The sequence below is a fragment of the Copidosoma floridanum genome, unplaced genomic scaffold, assembly GCF_036245765.1.
Source record: "Copidosoma floridanum isolate Cflo_tuat_1 unplaced genomic scaffold, Cflo_Japanese_pri ptg000026l, whole genome shotgun sequence".
In the NCBI taxonomy this organism is placed as follows: Eukaryota; Metazoa; Arthropoda; class Insecta; order Hymenoptera; family Encyrtidae; genus Copidosoma; species Copidosoma floridanum.
The window spans coordinates 6787572-6813442 of record NW_028321903.1 but is presented as its reverse complement, the minus strand read 5'-3'; the positions used below and the strand labels follow the sequence as shown (position 1 = coordinate 6813442).

General features: G+C 31.9%; 1 protein-coding gene across 4 annotated transcripts in view; it reads right to left on the bottom strand.

Annotated features, from left to right (window-relative positions):
- Nucleotides 1-25871, bottom strand: part of Duox (dual oxidase) — a 934738-nt gene that overhangs the window by 37320 nt on the left and 871547 nt on the right. For all 4 annotated transcript variants that reach the window (XM_089595596.1, XM_089595599.1, XM_089595598.1 and 1 more), the window contains one exon: nucleotides 10476-10937. In XM_089595596.1, coding sequence (XP_089451722.1) covers nucleotides 10476-10937 — 462 coding nt within the window. The remainder of the gene's footprint in view (nucleotides 1-10475; nucleotides 10938-25871) is intronic.

Here is a 25871-nt window from a genome sequence, read left to right as displayed (position 1 = left end):
TATCCGTTGGCGTCCTCTTCTCCGCTTCTCAACGTATATACAGTTAAATTCATGCTCCTTGTATATACGCTGCATCACGAGAGCATTTTGAAACGTAGAGGCCATTTTTGCCTCGTTACAAAACAATTCTAACAAAATTATTGATATTACTCTTGTGGATATCAAATTTTTGTACTTAAATAGCTTACTTTACTTGATATACTACGTATATATTTAAATATAATACACCTTTTGCCTTATCGCCTGGGTTTGTATTTTGTCTCTTCTCTTGTTTATATTAAGGCTGTGACTCGTTTGTTTCTATCTGGAAGAACGGAGAAAATTTTATCTCTGTATTTATAAGGCAATTGCAGCAAGATAAGAGAAACAATTTTTAAACTCATAGCAAATTGAAAATTATAGTGTTAAAAATTGATTGTACTTCTTGCGCACTCTCTCCTACGCTTTGTTTCCGAGCACCATAAACAAAAAAAAACTTTCGGATAAGGGCGTACAAGCACTTGCCATATACACCAGATGCTTGCTTAAAAATACACTCAACACTAAGATATATTCCACCTGTACCACAGGTTTTATACCGACTCCATGTATTTTTCTTCCAACGAAATTTTCTCTACTTTTCATCTTCACTTACTATGCTAATAATCTCGCGATAAAAATAGCCTACTTACTAGTCGTTAGCTGCGACTTTAAAAATTAAGTACAAAACACCATTTACAATAATTCAAGGAACAGAAAGCAGTGGTTGACTTGGTAAGTCAGCAGAAGCAGTTCAACCTTTTTTTTCTACTGGGTTACCACGACAGCCTACTGGCCTAGCTGCGAGGGCCACCCACTCCCCATCTATGTGTGGGGGTGTAAGCAGTACGATATTATATTTACACTTTATTTCAATTCTTAAACCTCTTATATGCAAAAGTTTCTTTCTCTATAATACTCGCACTTAAAAGAACTCTTGTTTCCATAATACCATATACACGCTATTCAAACAGGAGTTGACATCTCTCTTTGCATCAGTCTACGCGTCCACCAGACTCTTTTTCTGGACATGGTGACCATACGCTTGTGCCTTATGTACACCTCAAGCCTCATATACAACAATTTGTAAAACAATAGTTACAAATAATTTAATAGTAACTAGAAAAGTAGCACAAGGGCAACAAAAAAATAATGTAGAAAAAACAGTAACTAATAAATTTTTGGTCATCAGAATTATAGTCGACTATTCTACAACTTTTCTATTAAGGATATGGCCTACACTATAGCTAAGTATATTGTACTCTACCTGACTAAATTCTCATGAGACGTAAGGGCGATGTGACATTCATAAAATTAGATTGCAATTCATTTGGTTTAGATAGACTCGCACTTTAGCACGTTTTTAGACAACTATTATAAAAATTATCACAAAAGCTATCAATAATGATTAAAAAAAAGATATTTAAATTATAAAAATTACTGTGATAGTGCACCATGAAATATCCAGATAACTATAAAAGAGTATACATTATAAAAAGTCGAATATCATAATCATTTAGGACTAATTTTCAATTATAACATAAGATTGGACAAACATGTTGAACATTTTCTCAAAAGAATTTTATACATTCAGCCAACATATTCAATAAAATCACTTAATACATAAATCATAATAAATTTAAAAAAAAATTGCCCTTTTTTTATAGCGTAGCGAGTTATAAAATAGTAGCTTAAAGAAGCACAACGACTATTCACAAGAGCCTACAAAGCACAATGCAAATTGTTCAAAGAATACAGAATATAACACTAAAAATAATTAGTAAAAATTGTTTTATATTATATCGTCTAGCCTTAGGACAAAATTTAACTTTTGAATTTTTACTTTTATCCATCAAAAGCTACAAATCTTTTACAACTACTACAAAATTTTAACCATAGTAAGTATCAGAACTAGTTACATGACAGTCATAAAACTATAGAAGAAGCTGCCTATACATCGTAAAAAAAATTGTCACACAAAACCATAGAACTAATAATCATCTAAAAAAGTCAGAGCGAGAAACTATAATTGTAAAACTAAGATGAATTGCATACTTAAATACTTTTAACTACATATACATAGAGAAATAAGTGTCAGAGAAAAAAAGCCAAAAAACTAAGGCAATTTTAAAATTTCTCTTTCCATTTTATATTATATTGGCCTGTAAACAGGTAACAGCGTCATCTCTGCTGGATGACGATTGCAATATCATTGCTATTGTTGATTCCTTGTATTCTCAGGTCATAACAGTAAATAAATAAACAAATACTTATTTTGAATATAAATTGGATATGTTATGAAAAATACTATTAAATAGTGGTGTTCTACATATGTCATAAAGAGCTGTACTTTAAATCGAGAATGTAATTATTATTTTTCCAAATCAAATCCAACAAGGGAGGTGTTACAAGAAGTTTAACATGAAAGTAGAGTATAATTATGTATGCACTCATTTTAATTGCTTCTTTGTCATCCTAAATAATATTGAGAATCACAACGTGTTTATAAAAAGCATGCCTATTAAATTATCTATTGCATTATGTTATACAAAATTGTACTTTAAAAGACAAACTATTTATTAGACTTCAAAAATTTCAGATCAAACTACATATAGTGTAAGAATTATAAACTTATCAGTATCGTTAGTATTTCTGCAATAAATACACATTTATTAAACAGTTAATGAGATAAAAAAAACAATGCATACATAAATATGAGTAAAAGTAACTGACTAGATCTGTTCAAATGATTTTGATGTGATACGTCAATTATTGTAACTGTGAAAAAATTTTCGTAATATGCTACTATCCTTTATACATTTTAATAGTCTAATTTTTTTCAAGTAACTGAGAAATAATAACTGTGTACTAATTTAAATAATGTTACTTGAATTTATTACTTTTTTAATGTAAATTTTTCTACTTTTGATCCAATTGAAAAAGTTTATTTGGTTTTAAGTTACATAAGCTACACGTATAGAGTTGGTCACTTTCTCTATTAGAAATCTTTGAAAATAATTGCGAAGAGGATAAGCTTAAATTGTTGGTTTTATGTAGAATTTTTGCTGTTGTCACTATAACTTTTTTAACTTTGAAACTTAAAAAATTGCAAAAAAAACGTTTCACTTTTCTAGTAGAAACTTACTATAATTGTTGCCCAGCATTTCACGATAGTATGGGCAATTGACAAGTTTACCAAATATAATCAAGGCCTATTTTACTAATGGAGATATAATAGATAAAGAAAGCAAATCATTGATTCTCACGTAAGTGAGTGCGTGGACTCAGTAGAAGGAGATGCCAAACCAAAATATCTGTCTGTTTACCTCTGAGGTTGACTCTGGTTGGCCTGAACTCTGAAGTAAATAATTTGAAGTATGGGTAGAATAAAGTTTTATCAACAATCTCTGTTCAATTTTTTTAATAAGATTGTTGTTACTTATATGTAATTATGTTAATAATTTGTAAGGTTGAGTGTAAAAAATGACGGTAACGTGTGTGGTATGCAAAGCTAAATGCAATACCCTAGGTTATACATGATGTCTTTACCAGTAATTCTGCGGAATATTTGCAAAATAATCTTAAATTAAATTAAATCTAATGAATTTGTTCATGTTTGCTTGCACAAAACGTAAACTTCAACAACATGAACTGTACATAATATTTGAGTCGTTTACTGTTGTAAAAGTATCAAAGATTTGTGTAAGTTTTACTTTAAAAATGTAGGGCAGTTAGATACGTAGCTCGTATCATATTATAATAGATTTCTAAAGGAAGAAAGCTCAAAAGAAAAATAGATGAAAATCATTCGAGGAAGTTCTGTGACATGCCATTGGACAGTATGCAATGATCACTTCGATTCTCGTTCCTATACTAGAAAACTGATGGATACACTTAACGTTTAAGATTTCTATTGAATTTAGTACTAATCATTTAAAATTTCGCAGCTCCATCTAATACCCAGATAAAAGTAGCTTAAGATTACACACACAATTTTCTGTTTAAAGAATGTAACTCAGTTCATGGATATTGAGATCAAAAGATCGTAGAGGATGAGTTGTATACTTGCATTTTAGCATATACTTTAATAACTCATGAGACAAATTCAACTGATACTCTAGAAAACACAAATCAAGTGAACATAAAGTCAGTAATTGAAGACAGAGTAGACAGCTTAAAAAGATAAGCTTAAAAGTATGCTCCTATAATTCGATAAACAACGGAATATGTACAATTTATAGTCAACTTATAAGTAAGGATCTGAGTGTGAGTTCGACTAAAAGTTTTTTAAAGATAATAATAGAGCCATCGAAGAATTGAAGTTTGATACACTATTTACTAAAAGACAGATAAACAGATTGAAAAGGTTAATAGAAGATGATATGTAGGAAGCAGATTGACCTACAATAAAATAATCTAATTGTCATCTCACTTTCGTATGACTCTTATATCTGCTACTTGTTGTATTTTATGAATAGTGGTATATTTGATCCCTCCTGTAATTATAAATAAGACCGATTCTATACATACTTGTCTAGATTGAATATACTTTAATCAAACGAGGGTTGTAAATGCCTTGTGATCTTGTCCTTAGTTTTATAATTTAATTTAATTTTTTTCATTTGAATACTTTTACAGTAATATGATAAACATGTAAAGAGTAAAAGTATTGATGGTTACACATTTTATATTATATGCATTATTCAGCAGACAAGAACTGTTTTTTATTGTACCATTAAAGAAAACTGACATACAATAGTAACGTACTTATCTGTGAATGTTTAATGGTTTAAAACATAACATTTCATTAGTGATATTTTTTGTCAATTCTATAATTAACGCTTATATTACTGGGTTTTCAGTGCACTATCAAATGCTAACACATTTGCTATTAAATAAACGTCAGGTTAACGACTAAGAACAATCAAAAGTTTTATGTATCTTCGGTAATTCTCGAACAATTATTATTAAAAGATCCTTGCATTCGGCAAGTACTTCGACTTGACCGTGACAATCATGGATCATGTTTTTCAGATTGCTTTAAATGAATAGGAAAAAGGTCAGATATTTAACGTTACATTTAATGAAATGTATATTAAGCAGCATGTATTTTAGTGTAAGAAATTGCACGAGTGGAAAGATCTAGTCAGCATGGATGATAACATTAATTATTTTAATTCAGAGGGTCAGGCACAAAAAGCTTGGAAAGCTTTGGTTTTTATAATCGTAAGAATCAATGAATATTTTTCAATTTTACCTACAGAGGTAAAGAAAACTTTAAACTATTTTTCATACATTCTGTTATTGAAAAACGTTTGTTTACATTTTTGGACACTTGCCACACGATAAAATTAGTCCATCACCTTGCAAGCAGTCTTCTGACATGTATAAGAAATCAAAAAACTGATTGGTCGTATATACTCAAGTTAAATAAGAAACAGTAGCTGAAAGAAATTTAGTGTGCATGCAAATGACGTGATAGGCATGTAAACTTTCGAAACGAAAAAATGAAAGTATTCTTGGCAGTACAATCGTTATGATTTAGTATATCAGCAGCTTTTTATTTCCTCAAATTTGACTTCCGAGATTCTTATTTACAAAATGCGTTAGCAACATCAAAATCTTGGAACGCGTTTTATGATTCGTTAGAATTACTAAATGCGAGAAATAAATTTAGGAAAGTTGCTGGACATGTTGCAATACAAAAAAAAGATTCAATTCATTTTCAATGTCAAATAGATAGTTTTATTTAATATATTTAAAATTTAAGGGTTAATTTACCCGTCATACCAAAAAAATGATAATCAAATAAAAATATACAGCCTTATGAAGTTATAGTGATCTGCAAAACAATCATTGTGCTTTCAGCAACATAAAGTGGATTTTTGGGATTTATCATTTATTAAGCAAATTTGTAATCGCTTTGTAAGGCAGTAGTAAAGGCTGATATTTTCTCATTTATAATATTATACAAGTTATCGCAAAATTATGTTGAAATATTGTTTGTACTTATTAGGTACATAAATGGCTTTGCGCTTAATCTAACAACAATTCAATTTCAATCAGCCCCTAAAAACCTCCTGTTAAATAATTTTAACGTCATGGTCTCGATGATTGCTAATTGTCAACCCCAAGACAAAACATTGATAACATCTAAAGAAAATAATTCTTACAGTGGGAGTCCAGGCGAGGTAGATGAAAGGGCATACAATATAAAGCATGGTAATGCTGAATTTCTGAAAAATGAGGCTGATGTAAGAAAGTAGACTGCCAAGCTACAGAAAACTTAGGTAACACCTTTACGTAGCCACAGATATTTACATTTAAACTTGAACATTATTGCCGCTGAATACTTTGATAATATTATTAAACATACTGCTGTATAAGTTGTATTATACATTTTTTTTTAAATTTATTGCGCTGTTTGTCTAAAAATTTTAAATGGCCTTATCAATAAAAAAATTAGACTTACATAATTCAAAAATAAGGGAGGATTAAAGTAGGCATCAGAGGACGTAATTATAATTTGTCACTGACCAAAAAATTAGCAGACAAGATAAAAGTGTATTGTTATCAAACAAAAAAAAATCACCTCATTATATTTTGGACAACAAATAACATGCTTCTGATAAAGAGCCATTCAGCGATTATCGCCAACAATTTATTTGTCTGATTATCCAAAACTAAGTCAATGAACGCTTGAATCATGAAGTAAATGAGTTGGGCGATGTAAAATATAAAGTAATAATGCTATATAATAAGCTTACAACATTTAAAGAAGATTAAGAAGTTAGTCTTAATTAAAAAAATTTGCCTTTCCCAAACTATCCGCTGTATTATTTATGTATTTGTACCGACATAAATTCTCCAGATAACATTAAACTACAAAAAATTTTATTTTAAGTTAAAAAATAATACTTAATTATTATTCTTATATCTAATATTTATTGTTCATCATTTCATTTGGCATTGAGGCTACTTTTTCCCAACCAAAGAGAAAATGAAAGAGTATCCAATCAGCGTTAACCTCAGAAAGAAAAACAGACAAGTATTCTAATTTGGGATCTCTTTCTCGGGAACAAACTCGGCAAGGCACGGTGTCCTCTTTTGTTTACTTAATCTCTCTACCTGTTTAACTCTCTCCCCCAATCTACTAATTTACAGCTGCAGTAGGGGAAGATAGAAATAACAAGCAGAATGCACAACTTTAGTAGTTTGGTTGACTAAATGTTAATGAACTTTTAAGAATAACCATTGCTTTCTTGACTGAGTAAATACTACAAGAATGTTTTTTTTTAAGTTGATTTAGCATGCAGTGTGAGGTGAAGTCATGCTATCCATATTTACTACTGAAGTATTGCCCAGTTGTTACCAAGCTTATCGTCTAATTACGAGTAGGGCAGTAAGAGCTAGCAAGCTAAACTCAGTGAGAACAGCTCAGTTGACTAGCAAAAATGCTGTAATTTTTACCAAGATTATTATTTCAATATAAGAGTTATAATTCCAGATTATCAAACCTTATAAAATTTATTGCTCTGTAAGTTATAAAAAGTTTTTACTCCCGTTAAATTGAATAAAGTTAATAGATTTTAAGAGTCATAAATTGAACACAGAAAATTTTATCTTTTTAATCAGCTAACTTCTTTGCAAAAGATCAAACAAATAAGTAAGTCGAGGGCTTTGCTACTCAAATATTTATTAATATATAGGTGACAACATTTCGACTACAAAATAGGTAGTCTACTTCAAGTTTTAGTTTGCTGAAGGTGACGTCAAAAAAAAAGTAGTGACTTTGATGTTACTCTTAACAAACTTTGATTAAAAAAGCACTACCTATGATTCAGTCGAAACGTCGTCACGTGTGTATATTAATAAATATATGAAAAGCATAGCCCTTGACTTACTTAATTATTAGATCTTGTTCTCTCACTGTTCTGGAATACTTGGTTTCTAACATTCTTTAAAAAAGATTTTTTTTAAGAAATTCTAGAATATGTGTATGGATCTGTTTCTATACAACGAGAATAACAAACATTTTATTCTGCATGTGCAGCTCTCTAGAGTCAACAATCAGTTGGAGTTAAGCATAAGTATTGTATACTTACTCGGATTCCAGGACTGAATATAGTGACTCACTTGACATATAAAACTTATGTTCTCAATAAAGTATTTCTTCTTATTGTTAAACTGAGACGATTTTCTTGTGTCCAAAAATTTTGCGTTAACGTCCAGTGATTTGCGAATACGGCATCCTTGGGACTACAAATCAACCTAACTTAGCCACCGTTCTACATGCTAGAATGACTATACATAACCTACAAGTATTCTGTGAAAAAGTACCTTTTAAAATAATTTTCGTGATTAATGGAGATCTTTTTTTTAATTAAAATTACAAAATAAGACATATTATACCTCCTTGAATATGAGAGTTGTAACCATGGATAAAAAATTTATTAAAATTTATAACTCTAACAATTAGAAATATTTTACTGGATATTGCATTATGAAACATGTATGAAAACTTGAAATATTGATCAGAGTCATTTAAAGGTAAGTTAATAAGTGGTTATTGATTTCTTAAAATCAATTTTATCACATAGAAAAAAATGCATTTACCATTTTGCATACACACTATGAAGTACAAGCTTTCCTACTTCGTAAGTTTTGCCAATTGGTCCTTTGTATACATGAATATACTTTACGTGCAATGATATATTTGCTTTGTGTAAATAGTTGATGAAGATAGCAAAAATCGATTGAAGAGCCTATGGTAAGCGAAAATGCATTATTTTAGGACTTATGCTAGCATAATGCATGGTTAACGACACTACTTTCAGTGTTTCATCATGTTTTAGTTGTCAACCGTAGATCTTATGGGATTTATCATAGGGGAATTATTCCCAATTCTTTGATGTTAAACAAGTGTTAGTTTGTAGTGCAATAATTTAATGACAGCAAATGAAATAACGAGAGTAACGTGACCACATGACTTAACAGAATCATCACTAATAGTAACTAATGTCATACCTTTATTTTACGAAATAATTCAGTTTTTTCTGCCTTGACACTACGACAACACGGTTATGTTACTGGCTTTGAAGTCCTGTTCATTTTGTTACTATGAATATTGGTGTAACGTTTTGCTTCCAAATTTTGTATTACTGACCACTGCGATGGTAGCAGTTATTATAATTTTTATAGATTTTATGTTTAACATCCTTATAAGTAAGTAAACTTATATTATATGACATCTATTGTCCCCAGCAGAAATTTGAAAACGTAACAAAATGTTAGAAAAAATGAACATGTGTAATAATATGCCGTAACCCACAAAAAAATGTAAGAAAATGTAAGGAACTGTAATAGTCTCATGGATTTTGGACGTTTTTTACACTTTATTATGTTGTGTTACGTTTTCTTACATTTTCTTACGTTTTAATATGATTTACCACATGCTGTTACACTTATACTTTTTAATAATAGTTACTCAAGTTTTTTTTATTGAAGGCAAATTTTATTCAAAAATGTAAGGAAACGTGTCTAAAAGTTATCAATGATAATAAAATATAAAAAAGTGTAATAAACTGCAAAAAACTGTAAGCTGTTATAAAACATTACAGATGTCAACACTTCCTTATAGTTTATAAGAGTTTACTACAGTTGCTTTTTCACGAGATTCAAGTGTCTTCTTAGAATTATAATAAAATGTAACGAATCGTAAGACAATGTGTTGGGTTGTACTTGACTATAATCAAACGTAACAAAACGTATCAAATTGTAACTGTGGTCCAAAATCCAACCAAACTGTGCATTACATCACAGAAAGTTACGGTTTGCTACGTTTTTTCACACTAACTTCTTCCGTTGGGGGTGCATTGACTTTGTAAAATTCCTGAAGTTATGCACTTTTTGGCACCAGATAGCGGCAATACACTTGCACGAAGCAAGTTCTGCAGTTCACTGCACTCTCTTTATGTCTCTTTCTCTCTTGCATATACATGCGCAGTGCAGCTGCTTATCTATTATTCATCTGTTGCCTGTACTGCAAAAAACTGTCAGATCAAAAATGAAATTATAACTATGGTGGGGGCCTAAGCTAAAATTCTGTTACAGCCGGTAAACGATTTTACATTGGGGGCATTTAACATCATCAATAAATAAAAATCTGATTTGTTACTTATTAGGACTAAATTTGTTGGGCGCAATTTACCTACGTTTTACGGAGAAGAAGAATAAGATTCTGTTTGAACACTTTTTTTTTAAGCTCTAATGTAGCTAGATTTTTTAATTTGTTACATAAGTGATTTTCAGAGTTATTTCATTGTTTCTATTAGTAAAACTTACAAAATCATTCGAAGCTGCACCATTTGAGCAAGTTACTATTAGTATTGAAATTGCAGATATGAGCTAAAATAGTTTTTTAAAGATGTTAAGGTATAAAAAAATGATAAAAATACCTTTTTGCAAGCCACACCAGAGTACCGATTAGTTGAAGTACCGAATACGAGATCATTGAGCATAGATGCATAAGGCGTGACACCGATTCCACCCCCCACCATGACTGCTACTTCAAACTTGTACCAGTCCTGATTACCGCCACCAAACGGTCCCTCAATTCGGATCTTGGGGCGCACAATCTCTGGGTTATAGTTACAAGGGTCAAAGTAATTGCGCAGCTTCCAGGTCCATGGGCCCTGTGCCTTGATATGGCACGATAAAAAGTTCTCGTGTGGCGCAGAAGTCAGCGTAAACGAATGAAACTCCTGGGAGGGAAAAACACTGCAGGCTAGCCTCACCCACTGGCCTGAAAGGTACTTCAAATTTGGTGGTCGATAGAACTTTATCTTGATGACGTCAGATGGAAGCAGCTCTGTCTCTATTATATCCAAGGCCATGTACTTAGTTCTCAAGCTAACTACCTGGATAAAATCAATTGGGTTAATTATTTCGAGAGTAACTTTTCCTTGTTATTTTTTTTTTATTATTCTAAATAGATACACAATATTTTAAACAGTTTGAATTTGTAATAAAAATACTGACAATAATAATCAAAAGACAGCTGTCTTGATCCCATCCATGATAAGATACACCCGTGTATGTTTGGCTATTTAAGTGGTATCTACAAAAATGGTAGAAATATTTTTACTTACATAAATGTTTACCTACATTACACAGATATCTATGTGACCTTCTCTACTAATTTACCTACCAGGTAAAAAAAAGTCTATTTTATAATTTTTTTTTACAAATATTAAGCAGAATTTAGTGTGTAATACGCTGGTTAAATTTCATCTCACGAAAAAAATATATAATAGTATAACACATCTATACAGGCTTCAAATTTAATAATAAATTTAATATGTTAATAAAACAGCAAATAAGTACTTATTTAGGAAATATTACCAATGTACCAATGAATTTTAGTTTTTCATTGATCTTTTCTATCAGCTAAGAAGCTTCAAGGTGTAAAATGTTTCTAATTTAAAAATCTTGTTTTTCTGTGTTCAAGATGAAAAAAAAAAAAAATTTTCTCTAGTAGAAAAATTCATTGTTTGTATAAAAGAAATCAGAAATACCACAGACTACCTAAATTTTTGTATCAATTTGCATTATTGGCATTTACACTAGGCTTCCGTCAAATTATGACTTCAGCACTACTGTACTACTTCCCTTACACTTCAAAAAGAAATAATAACATTCTTCTGATATAATTTTTTTCTGCATCTATTTTAGTTTTGAGTATGATGCCTGTTATTTGACAATATGTTTGAAAAGAAGGTTTTTCAATCTAGAAAATTGTTAAACATGATGTTTTCTATCTTTGGTGGAGAAAAAATACAAGATGTGGCTAAAGAATGGTAAGGTAGTGCATGAAATTCATTTTTAATATTATATATATTTGTATAATATTTTATTATAAAAAAAAGTTCCTACAGATACAAAAATATAACTACTGCCACACATTTAAAAACGGTTTCTCGTGGAAAAATTCAGGATTGAATAAAAAAAATTTACCCACAGTTTTAAAAAACACCTTAAACTAAAGAATTTTTTTTTAACAGCTCTTTTTAGTTTTTACATATAAAGCCAGCAACAAATTTTCCTGCTTAAACGATTTATAATTGCAATCTATAAAAAAAAAGATCTTGTCAATTCCTCAAGTTGATATATCAAGACAGATTTTAGGCCATAATTCTTGAAAATGATCCACACGCTATGCTGTTATAAAACTGTTAAGTTTGAACACTTCGAGAAAAAAAGTGTCTCCTCAAACACTGTAAGTAGTTAAACACTGGGAACTTTCATAGTAGATTTTAGCCAAGCAACTGCTACTATACTCCAGAGAAGTTATGTTTTTATGTTTCTACGTTGCCACTCACACTACTATGGATTTTAGCCTTTGAATGTGAAACATAGATTTCTATTTTGACTGCCTGCCATGCTCTTATAGCAGCACAGTAACAGTAACCAGTGCAAATAGCATGTGGGCACAATCATGTTACTACAATAAATGGCGTAAAGCAGAGTTTTAGAATTTTTGTTTTACGTCACTTTTTCAATGAAATAGACAATGTTGCTTAACATGTAAATAATGTTTAGTAAGGACCGTTCTTAATGCTGCATAGTAACCTTTTTAATTAATACTTTTATTATTACAACTGCTTTTGTACCAATACTGCCATTTTCCTAAAATCCTTATCGATGCTATCGTCGTTGTCTTTGTTGTGGTTACACTTAACTGCAAGCGTGGCAGCGTTGATTCTGTTATAAATTACTTTTTGATGCTTTCTGATGTTATTTACTGCTGCTTTCCAATGTCATTTATTATTGTTTACTAATACGTTTGGTATTATTTTTCTGCTACTGTGACGAAAGTCGGTATTACTTATGTTTTCAACTTTATTTTTCTGTTACTGACGAGGTTGAGTGTACAGAATGCCATTTTTTGTCAGCGCAGTGTTGTTGGAAGCATGGATCACCTGTAACCATTTCGAAAGTTGCGGGTATAAGATCGCAACAGGTGGGATACGGTGAGAGCTACCTATTGCGCTTGCAGACAGGATGTAGTACCCAGTATAGAAAAAAATAATCTTTCCTTCAGTCCATGACTTTCTTGACAGTCCAAATATCGAACATATCAGATAATTTTCCGTTGGACACATTAAACCTTCACTACGAGATATTCTCTAGCTTAAATATTACTCAAACTCTTAAAATACTTTTAGTATAAAGCTTATTATCTGCAGCCTGCTAACTCTCATTTGTATCACCGAGTTTTTGCATGAGGAATTCGATAAGAGGGAGGTAGGATCCTAATACTACTCGATTTTTCAAAAATATTGAGCCAAATTGACAACAACATTTTTCTTAGAAATCTGGCTGCTCATTATTTGCTTTATAATGGCTTACCACTTAAGTAGAAATCAATCTTTGGTTGCTGGGACATCGCTCAAGTCTAAGTGTCATGTTAGACTCTAGGACAGTTAAACTAAGTGGAGTTAGTGGCTAAATAGGAGATATTTTGGATGTTGAAACCAGCGAATGTAAGAAGTTTAAAGATAAGTGACTATGTCTTATCGTTGTACTAAATCAGTGGATCTGAAATTTTAGAAGACGTCAACGTAGGACTGGAGTCACTAGATATGTACTCTGCGTTTCTACAAAAAGGTACTCCAAAGTGATTTAATAAGTGTTAAATCCTTTTACATTTTGACTCTGGTGGTGCCGTTCTCTATGAGCTAGAGAACTACGACTACATTGAGATAAAAACGTTTGCATACACTATGTTTCTGGCGTTGTGTCACCCAAGGCTCATGTCACACCTTTTTGCAAGGTTCTGCACTTGTTTATACCAACCCTTATAAAGCGGCTCTTTCGCTGACTTTTAGAGTCTTTACAACTAATTGACTACATGTAGTCACGAAGCTATTGAATTTCTTAGTTTAGAATTATTTAACTATTTGTTCTAGAATGAGTTTGAGTTTTTCAACTTTTTGAGCAAGCCACACTCGGTTTTTCAACAACTCATTGTTCCTGTAAACCTCTGAACTGCTCAGCAGGAGGCTTGCTCTTCCTGATTTTTTCTTAGAAAGCATACCATTAGCACGAGCCTTATTGTTAAATTAAAATTACACCATGGACAAAAAAACACTTCTGCATTCAGATATAACGAGGGAACAGTGTCGTTGCCTGCTCTCAGTAACATCGTGACAAAGCAGTGGAGTAAGAATCAAGAAAAAAATCAACTTGGAAGGTCTTGATCGTATTTGTGTCATGCATAAAGCAGCGCTTGTAGTACTAAAATACTATTTAAGTGTTCAAGTAAACTGTACACTCTAAAACTGGTCAAAACACAGACAACAACAGTAATTATATAATTAAGTTTCTTGTATTTTTATTGTTTTTGCTAACATCAACTCATTCAGAAAAATCCTTTAAAAATGCTTCATTTAATTACTATATTACTTATATATCAATTGGTATTCCATAATGAAACTGTACGCTCATTAAGTACAAGTCTTTATAAAACGATAGTAGTAAGGGAAAGCTTTTTTCCAGTATGAGTTTCGCACGTAATTTAAATATAATTACCGACATTGGTCGGTAACAATAATTTTTGCACGTGACCCAATACAAGTTTCACGCGTAATTTAAAAATATAATTACCGACATAACCCAGTACCATTTTCACGCGTAATTTAAATATAATTACTGACATTGGTCGGTAACAATAATTTTTGCACGTGACCCAATACAAGTTTTGCGCGTAATTTAAAAATATAATTACCGACATAACCCAGTACCGTTTTCGCGCGTAATTTAAATATAATTACCGACATTGGTCAGTAACAATAGTTTTTGCTTGTGACCCAATAAGCCCAAAAAGGTGCGCGTAATTTAAATGTTGCTAGGATGGTAACAACAATTTTTTCTCGCAAAGAAAAGATATTACCGACATTGCTTGGTCGCTAATTTTTTCTTTTAAGCGGAGTGAAAATTAAGGGGGTTTCCCTGGTTATCAGCTGTGAAAATCCATGAATTCAAAAGTGCGAAAATACGGCTAACGCTACTACCATTTTTCTTGCTAAAAATTTGAAATTATTATAAAGGTTAAGGAAGTGGGTGGTGAGCGAGGTTTCTTGAATAAAAACAATGCAAATTTATTTAATACATATATTGTATAAAAACACATTTTTTACTAATAATATTTATAAGTTTAGAAGCGATGTAAAAATTTTGAAAATAGTTTTGTTTCAATATTCTACAACATTATTAATTCTATTCAATGTAAAATGTATGTCGTTTAAAAATATTTCTTAACAGTACGTTGTTAACTCTAAAAATACCATGTCAAAATTTTGTTCTAAAAAAAAATTATCAATTGCAGAACAAAGATTTACTTTAACATTTTTTCGTAGAGTTGAGTAATGTTTTTTAATCAGCTTTTCCAAATTTCATACACTGATTTTATTCACTAGAGTAATACTTTGTAGTAAAACAGTTTACTCATTTACTATAAATTCTTTGCACTTATTAACTAACGTTGCTACACCCTCGATATGACGAAGTCTTTCATCCACACGTATGACAGCTTAAGTGAGTCCTAAAAAGGTACAGTGCTGCATGATAATGGTTGAACCGTAGGTTTTCTTTTTTTTCTTATTTCCGTCTTGTCCATCGTTCATTTCATTTTTATCAAAAATCACTGCTTTCATTCCGTAAGATGATGTGAATATCAACTCGAAATTACCAACTTGTATGAGTTCCATTTGATCGATGTTTTTATTAGTCAAGTAATTATTTACAAAAGCAAAATAATCTTTTAACTTACTCCATACATGTAAATTTCTAATTACACCTCCTGTAAACTGACATTTGGAAAGCTGTAACAAAGGCTCGAAACACTGACGATTTACATTATAGTGAAGTCCCAGGACGATTTTTTACGTACCCATCTTGTTAAGTGGATACAAATGTTGTAACTCCTTTGCCGTGGATTTTATAGCACTTTCATTGTCTTTTTTAATTTTCTATAGAATTAATCAAATCTGATAATTGTTTGAAGGTATCACGCGCTGAAAAACGCGTTTGTCTTGATTCAACACGAACCATTTTCTTACAGTTTCGTACAACGCAGTTAAATTAAAAATCTTTATACCGACAAAATTTTGCAGGGGCTGTGAAAATTATCCATGTCAGCCGTTATCTAAGTTACAAGAAAGAACGGGTCTATAGAAAAGTGAAATCCTCGCATTTGAAAACTTGTATAGCGGTTGCACTCTCCGCTCTTAAAATTTTTTCATATGGTGCAACCCTCCCCACTCAAATTTTTGCCAATATGTGATTCATAAGCAATGATAGTATACCCCTATTTTATCATGTAAAATGCTGTGGGAAAAACATACTCAAGCCAAAAAACGCTCTTGTTTGGTCACCGGAAAAATATCTGCAAACGGCTGTAGAGAAAAGTAAGTAACCACGGCAAAAGTAAGCAATTGTCCCTCAGCGGCCATAATTTTTATCTTTTTCAAAATATGAAAAAGAGTGAGTAACCATTGCGGAAGTGTATCATACCGTAACTGTAGAGTTTTCCAGACTATGACTAAAGTGTACCTATGTGAGTGAGTACACCTTTTACGTTTATTATACGTTGGCCATAATTTTTAGCAAAAAGAGCAGGAGGGGTAATATAGAAGTAAGTAGAAAAAAAAAGAAATTGTAAAATAGAATCAGTCTTTATCCGACACTCTCAGTTGCCCCACATTTTTCTTGCTGATATGCTACTATAATTTTACGTGTTACATTTTGTTCGAAATCTCTTACATTTTTAGTTAACTTCAAAATTTTATACAGTGTATTTTTTCCGTTTGCTTCAACTTGCTTCAATTCGGTATCAGTGTATCTCTACGGAGTGTTGCAAGTTTTTGCTAGCTACACTGTTTTAATTAGTTATTTTGGTGTCTCTCTACAACGTATTACAAGTTTTTTGCTAGCTACACCGTAAAAAAAAATAACCGGAAAAATGCAAGCATCTAATATCACAGCGTTGTTCGAGGTAGTGCGTTCTTGTGCGCGATACGCGAGTATCGTGTCGGAAGATGCACACAAAGTGTACCCCGACAAGTGGTTTAGCGAAGAGCTGCCTGCATACTCAGTTAACAAATTAAGAGGAGTATTGCAGGAGCTTTTCACCGTTTATCTAGAGGACGTGCACGCTGTCGTGTTATACCCCCTTTATCTAGTGCGTAGTCCTATAGCTATACAGACTGTGGTGAAATGTCTACCGTTTAAAGCTAGGAACATCGGGATGTTGAAGAAAATGTACGAGGCGTACGATAGAACTGGTAAGTAATATTAATTTATGAAATTTCTTATACCTACAAAATTTTTCATGATGAGAAAAATAAAACAAATTTTTTTTTAGTTAGCAAAAAATGTTTTTAAGATAGTGAAAATCTTCCAAACGTTGACGGCACCCTTAAGAGAAAGCTAGAGGACTCCTCGGACGATAGTATGCCTGGACCGTTGGGGGAGAAGGGACTTTCTTACAAGAAGAAAAAATTATCTCCAGGTAAATTAAAATCTTTACGGACATGTCTTTGTCCAGCATTTATTTTACCTTTTCAATTCTATTTAGTTTACAATATTGTGTAGAAAATCAGTCTAACAGCTCACAGGAAGAGGTGTCTGAACCAACACCCGGTCCGTTGGAGTAAACTATGACACACTACACCAACACAAGTAAATTTAAAAATAAAATTTTATATTTACATTTATCAAAAGTCTTAAATAATATTCTAATTACTACTTTTTATCTTACAGATGGAGTTGATAGGATTGAGGGTACTCCTATTGAACAACCTCAGAAGCAGCCCCCTCGCGAACATCAACATGGAAGAGGTGTTGCAAGCGTCGCCCTGCAGACCGAGGGTGAACCGGACATAACAAAAGGTATGAAATATATGATACTAGAAAGCGATAGAGAAAAATTCATTCAATCGTTTAAAACAACGTATCACGCTATAAGATTCAAAATTACCAAACCTACGGATGTAGTAAATACTTTGGAATGGCTTTAAAACGGATTTCACGAACTTATAAGTGTTATTAAGAAAAATTACACTACAAGTAATTATCTTGTAGGTATCAAGTTGCACTCTGATGCGTTAACTGAAGGATCAGCTAGTATGTATTTCAAACTAATAAATCAAATTAATTTTCGAAATATCTGGGGCCTCTGCGAAAAAATTGAACAGAGTAAGCGAATAATTGACATCGCGAAAATGTTAGTAGTTGAGGTGACTTGTGTTAAATTACCTCAAGGGTGGGGTGCGCCAGAAGAATATATAAATAGTTTAAGTAAAACAGGTTTCTCAGTGATAAATAATAGGGATAACCTATCTTTAGCTAGCGCTCTTGTATGTGGTAAAGTTTTCACAGCAAAAAATTGCTTGCGCACGTGGGCCCGACAATGGGAGAAGATAAAAACAGAAAACGAACAAAAATCAGAGGCTGTGAAATTAATGCAAGAGTGTGACATCGAAATAAATAATAAGCAAAGGTATGAATATGCAAAGTTTTTTTCATTTCAACAGTATTTTAAACATTATAATATACGTATTCAGATATTTGATTACGACACTCTTGGCGATGAATCTTTTTTAATTTATGATGGTAATGACGATGCTGTGGTAGATAGTTGTTCTTTATCGATAAATAATATAATATGTATTGCGACCATATTGGTCACTATAATCTAATTAAAAATATGTTAGCTGTAAAGGCGAGTTATTTTTGCATTACGTGTAACAAATCATACAGTTGTGTAGGAAGTCATGAATGTGTATCTGTCTGTTCTGCATGCAATGGAAACCCCAATCGCAGTAACATAAATAACTTAGAAAAAATACTGCGCACGATTTGTTGGCGAAAATTTTATGGTCGAAGATGTTTTGATAATCATAAAGCTAAAGATTCTCTGTTGAGGACAAAATCTCCTAAGCACGCAAAAAAAACCATTTGAGAAACAATAAAAATATGTAATACCTGTGACAGATTTATGAATTTGTCGATGGGTAAGCATGAATGCGGAAAAAAATATTGCAAAGAGTGTAAAAGTATTCATGCTCTCAACATACCATGTAGCATGCAGCCTATTACATCAAATTATGAATCAAATTATAAAAAGAATTGTTTTATATTTTACGATTTCGAAACGCGACAAGACACATAATTAAATGATACTGCCGACACAAGAGTACACATCTTAATCCTTTGGGTGGTACAAGTACGATGCTATGCATGTATTACGAAATAGAAGAAAACGTCCACGTGATTTGGCCTTTCTGTGGTTTTAAACAGTTTATTTTTGAGGGGAAAAAGTGTCTCAAAAATTTTTTGATTTTGTAGTAAGATTTGAAAGTAAAACTTTCGCTTCATTTATTTGTATAGCACATAACTCTAAGGCTTTTGATGGTTAATTTAAAATAAAATATATAGTAGATAATAAAAAAGGTACCCCTGAGGTTATTCCTTATGGGCGTAATGTCATTCGTATGTCATTAGGGAAAATTAAGTTTATAGATAGTTTAAATTGTTTACCTATGAAATTGGCTGATTTACCTAAAACGTTTAGTCTTGTAGGGAATATAAAAAAAAATTTTTCCACAATCAATCGTTACCAACGACATAAATTATGGAGACCCTTATCCCGACTCGCGCTTTTACGCCATAGATTCTATGAAAACTCATGATCGCGCAGAGTTTTTAAAATGGTACGATAAAATAACTTCAAACGTAAACGCGCAGTTTAATTTTAAAAAAAAACTTGTTGAATATTGTGTCCAAGATGTTCAAATATTACGCAAAGCTTTCACGGCTTTCCTAAAAATTTTCATGCAAGTTGGAAAAGTAAACCCTTTTGTTAAAAGCGTGACAATAGCAAGTACGTGTTCCGTTCTATATAAAAGAAAATTTAAAAAAAAAGATACTATCGGTATTATTTCCGCAACTGGATATACACATGCAGGGCAATTTTCTAAAAAATGCATTCATTGGCTTTCACAAGAAGAAAAAGTAAGGAAAGTAGGGATCATTCATGCAGGTAGATCGCGAGAATACCGATTAATAGAAGGCCCTGTCGTTAATGGTTACTTAAGACCTCGTGTAAAAAAAAAAAATATTCAAAAGGATGTGTGTTTTAGTTTCACGGATGTTATTTTCATGGTTGTATCCATTATTACTCTAACGATCAATATAAAAAATAAAATAATAACGAAACTTTCTCCGAACGCTACAAAAATACTATGAAAACAAGTTTAAAAATAAAAGAATACGGCTATGAACTTATTGAGATATGGGAGCATGATTTTGATAAATTTATAAAAAATAATAACGAGTATTTAGAGTATATAGAAAATCACCTAATTGCTAAAATCTGTACTTTAAACCCCTTGAGATGCTTTTTACGGCGGTCGTACGGGTAATATTATTACTCGGTGTACAGTTAAAGATAGCAAAAGGATAATATATTTAGATGTTTCCACTTAACCACCTAAAAATTTATACAGGAAATGACTGTTTGAATTTATCGATTTAGAGTCTGATAGGGCATTACTCGGTACATGGGTATCCGTAGGAATCAAAAAAGCTCTAGAACTAGGGTATGAATTAATGTCGTATAGCAATACGAAGTTGCTAAATACGACCCCGTTTCCCAAAGTAGTGGTTTATTCAAAGAGTATATGGACACTTTTTTTAAAATTAAGCAAGAAGCAAGTAGTTGGCCCTGTACAGTTATAACTGAAGAAGATAAATTAGAATACATCATTAATTATGAACATAAGGAAGGTGTTAAGTTAGACATTGACAACATTAAAAAAATGCAGGATTGTGTTCTGTGGCAAAATTTTGTTTAAATTCATAATTTGTGAAAAATTCGGTCAGCCGGAAAATTTACCTCAAACTAGTGTAGTTAATGATTATAAAGAGTTAGTAAAGGTGTTATGCGATGGTGAAAAGTATGTAGAAAATTGTCCACCGGCGAATGATAGTGTTATGTACGTAACGTGGCGATATAAAGAGGAAGCACCACTTTCTTATCCGTGTACAAACGTTGCTATAGCGGCTTATACGACAGCTCAAGCGCGCTTAAAACTATATTCATACTTGGAAAAACTCGTTCGAAGAGTTTTGTACTATGATAAAGATTCGGTAATATTTACTAGTACTGACGAAAATCTTACTGAATATCAACCACCCACTGGTTCGTTATTAGGACAGTTAACTAATGAATTAAAAATGTATAGTGAAGGATCGTACATAAAGAGCTTTGTTTCAGGAGGTCCTAAATTTTATGCGTATCGTGTGCAAACAGCTGCTGGGGGCTTTCACGATGTTTGCAAAGTCAAGGACATTAAATTAAATTACGGAAACTCGTTAAAAATAAATTTCAATTTTATAGTAACAATGGTTGATCTATGGAATGAAAATAATAATGTAGAATCAGATAACCCAATCAAAATTAAAAATTCGATGATTAGAAAGTCTCTCATACATGGAGTGGTAACGCATAATGGAGAAAAAATATGCGTGATAGTTTCAAAAAAGCGGCGGTTTATCTCGGAAACCTTATCATATCCTTCCGGTTACAAGAATAAAAATAAATAGTTAAATTATTTTTGTTATAGATACAGTACGCGCGATCAAAAAAGTCTGTGCTGATGAAAATTGTGATTGCGATCTGTACTATTGTTGAGTGTCAACATGCAAGTACTATCTCCCCTATGAATCTTCTTTAGGAGGTTGAGCATGGCACTCCCTTTTACATACGATAATTAAACTTAAAGCTGATAGAGAAGTCAACGTCTATTGTGAAATGTATGAGAAACTGTTTAAGTATGATTTGCATGGAATGTTGTTTTAATATGTAAGAGTATGGAAGTATTTTAGAGAGTCGAGTGTTATATGGAAATTAAGAAAACCTGTTGAAAATTGGGACTTCCACGATGAGTTAAGCACTGTACCAGATAATAAGCTATTAGACGCGCATGTTTTCTCAAATGTTTCAACATCAGAACTCTTACACATAATCGATACAAACCAAATTATAAGAATTTAGTTCCATAAAGTTTGACGATTTGATGGAGAGCATCGTGGTGATGGTGTAATTTATAAATGCCGCAACGGTCATTTAATGAAAGAAAATATTACAACTGATGGATTGGCGTAATTAAACATAGGCGTACACTAAGATTATTAGAAAATGAATTCTAAGAATTTTTGTTTTTATTTATATTACTTAAGTAAACTTATTTGATACTTTGATTTGTTTGTTATAGATCTCTCGCGTACTATTTAAAAATACTGCTCTTCATCAAAAAAATGTTTATGTTTTAAAAACGTTTGTAAATTTACTGAGTGTGTACGCTTTCCAACTTTTCGCCAGACATTGCAAGGTTTATCGTGGCACTCATTATTTCACACTCTGATAGAATTAAAAAATAAAATGGAGATACTTGTCTATAGACAATCATATAAAAAAGTGAACAGTTTGCAAACAGGTTCAAATATGTTATTCCACATAAAATTTATTGGACATGTTATAACTTCAACTATAATAAATTATCATGGTCCTGCGGAAAATCACGATAATATTCAGGAATTTGAAAAAATAAAGATTTCTGAAACTTTATTTATTATAAATAAACACACCATAACAGATATTTTTGTAATAGCTGTGCAAGATGATGACTGTCAAAATGAGTGGTGTTCGTCTGTTGGTATGCATTTGTAAAAAAACATGGTGTCAAAATTTATTGTAATGATTATGTAAAAATGTAACAAACATGCATATTGTGAAATTTGATGATGAAAGAAATTGTGAGGGAAATTTTTTAATAATTAGCGTTGTACTTGACAAAAAAATTGAAACCATTTTTTTTCCCTAATCTTATATTTTACACATGGATTATACATTAACTCTGTAAAAAAAGAGACTACAATGGTTATTGGTATGGAAAAGGTGAGTCACTTGTTTCGTTCATCTCTTTTACTAATTGCATGATTATTTTAATGATATTTTTGAAAGGGTTTGTTAAGACAAAGAGAGAGAGAAAGAAAGAGAGAGTGGGAGAGAGAGAGAGAGAGAGACGAAGGAGTGGTTCTTACACAGTTAAACGTACATTCACATTACTGATGATTTTCTCAAACGTGTAAGGAAGATGTCGCTACGTTCGTTTAAAAAAGATTTAATAAATGCATGTTGCAACCTGTTTTTTACTTAGTATTTAACGATGTCAGCAAGTAGCAAGAAGAAAATGGGTACCATAGAAGAGAAGACCCCTTTCCTTAAAAGGGAGGAGGACGAGGAGAAAAAAAAGATATCGCTATTTTTATCGATGAAAAAATTCACGACTGATCGATTCTCCAGTAACCAAAAATTTGGTCCAGAGAATAAACATTACAAGAGAGTGTAGTGGTTCACAATCATGGATTTCGTCGTAGATATCCAAGGTTTTCAGGACTCTGATAGACATTTTATACCTAAAGAAGTTGCAGTGGTATCGATACGAGCAAATGTTATAGGTCACTGGTTAATTAAACCACCCTGCCCATTCAACGATTTATCTTACGATGTAAAAAAGAGCAATAATCACCGCACGCTAGAAGTTCATGGTATAGAGTGATTTGACGGGGATATCCTAATAAATTATTTTAAATGTTGTCTTATTACACTTACTAAAAATCTCAAAGGAATTCACATGTATGGTGATACTGGTGCCAAATTCATAAGTTTAATACTAGCAAGGGAGGTTCATGACTTGTCGCAAATTCGTACCTTATCCAAAATGCATGAAAATAAAAAGATTGGTTTGCCAATTTATCTAATGCATGCGCAAAAACATTTTAAAGACAAGCAATTATTTTGTGCACTGTATAGAGCATGCATGCTGAAAGAATAGATCATCAAGACTTTATCCCTAAAAAAGCATCATCGCAGGATAGTGATGCATATTACAACACCCTCCAGACTATTAAACGTCAAACTCCACTACCATCGTTTCCCGTATGTCCAGATGTTATGGATAGTGTCAGTGATACTACAAAAAAGTAAAACAAATGTTTTTTATTGTACGTTTTCAAAAAAGTTATTGCAACATAAAACCGTCTAGCAAATACTTTTTGCTTTTTTACAGTATTACCTGAACCGAAATTTATTTAAAAAAAATCATATACGTACAAATATTAAGAAATAGTACCACATATGAAAAAATTAGAAATAAAATTGAAAAAAGAAAAAAAATAATATGCAAGTCCTGAAGAGTTCGAATTAAATCAACGTTCCATACGAATGAGATCGTTAATTAACTGAACCATTCAGGACTTGCATCTTCCAAAATTCGAATAAGGTACTACAACTACCTTGTAAGTAATTAAAAATATACTAGTCAATCATTCGCATAGATAGATACCAAGACAGGTAATGTTTTTCTGCTGCATGCTCGCTTCATTTACCCAAGAGAGTAGTTGAGACAAGGAGAGAGTGTCGATTGACGTGTACGTAGAGACAACCCAGCTGACAATCACACATAGAGGCAATCCATGCGTAGATTTATACCTACATAGGGGTATACATATATATATATATATATATATATATATATATATATACGCCTATATACGTATATATATATATATGCTTAAGAATTAGCTACAACACCGTAGCGTCGCGGTCACCACCACATAGTATGTAGGTATGCTTTTCGGAAAAGTATTTAACTTACAAACTTTTCAAACTATAATTGGACTGAAAAAAATTGTCATGATGGATACCCGATAGCAACACCTCTAGACAAGCATGATTTGCGGTTTAACTGGCTGCGGAAATACAGTTTTCATTAAAAGATTTTTAAATAATTTGAAACAAATGTCTAACGTTACGTTAGACTGCATTTTATTTTACTATGCAGAGTGGCAGGATAGTTATAAAAGTGAAAATTTTTCAAAAAATGTACAGCAATTTGAATTTTGCGAGGGGCTGCCAAAACCTTTAGATTATTCAAAATCATGTTGTGATAGATCTTTTTACAAAAGGAAGTCATCATGAAAATATTAGTGTAATGTTTATAACTCAAAAAAATTTTCACAAGTCAACTCATTAGCGAGACATAAGTCGGAACGCATCATACATCATAGCGTTTAAAAACCCTCGCGATCGTGCGCAAATACAAAATTTGGTGAGGCAGATGTATCCAGAAGATCCCAAATTTGTACAAAAGGCGTATCAAGACGCAACAGCTAAAGGTCATGGTTATCTTTTGATTGATTGCAAGCAAGACACTTTGGATGAGTTAACATTCCGTGCAAGTATATCTCCCAACCACAAGTATCAATATGTTTACTTGCCAAAATATGCTACGAGTGCATTTGCGTATCTTGGTTAAATTAACAGATAGAATAGTTAGTAGTAACGCTCATCTCTCAGTTTTCTTTTGACCATGAAGCCATCAACATCGAAAAACGGGCGTTTTAAACAACCCCCTCTTCCTGCAGACAAGTCTCGCGAAGCTCCGTTCGAGAGACGATACATTGCAATTTTAGAAGCTCTTACTCATCTAAACGGAGAACAGAGAGCTGCATTGTTAAAAAAAGGAGACAAAAAATTAATCAACTGCTTGTGCGAGTGAGTCTTAAACGTTCTTAAAGGTGTTATTTCTCTAAAAAACAGTCAAAAAAAAAGATCTAAGAAGTTTTAAAGTATTTACAGTAAGTTTTAGAATATTTTACGATAGTTGATCGCTAAAAGTAGAAGTTAAAATTCGTGGAAAAAAAAAAGGAAAATTGTAGTTCAA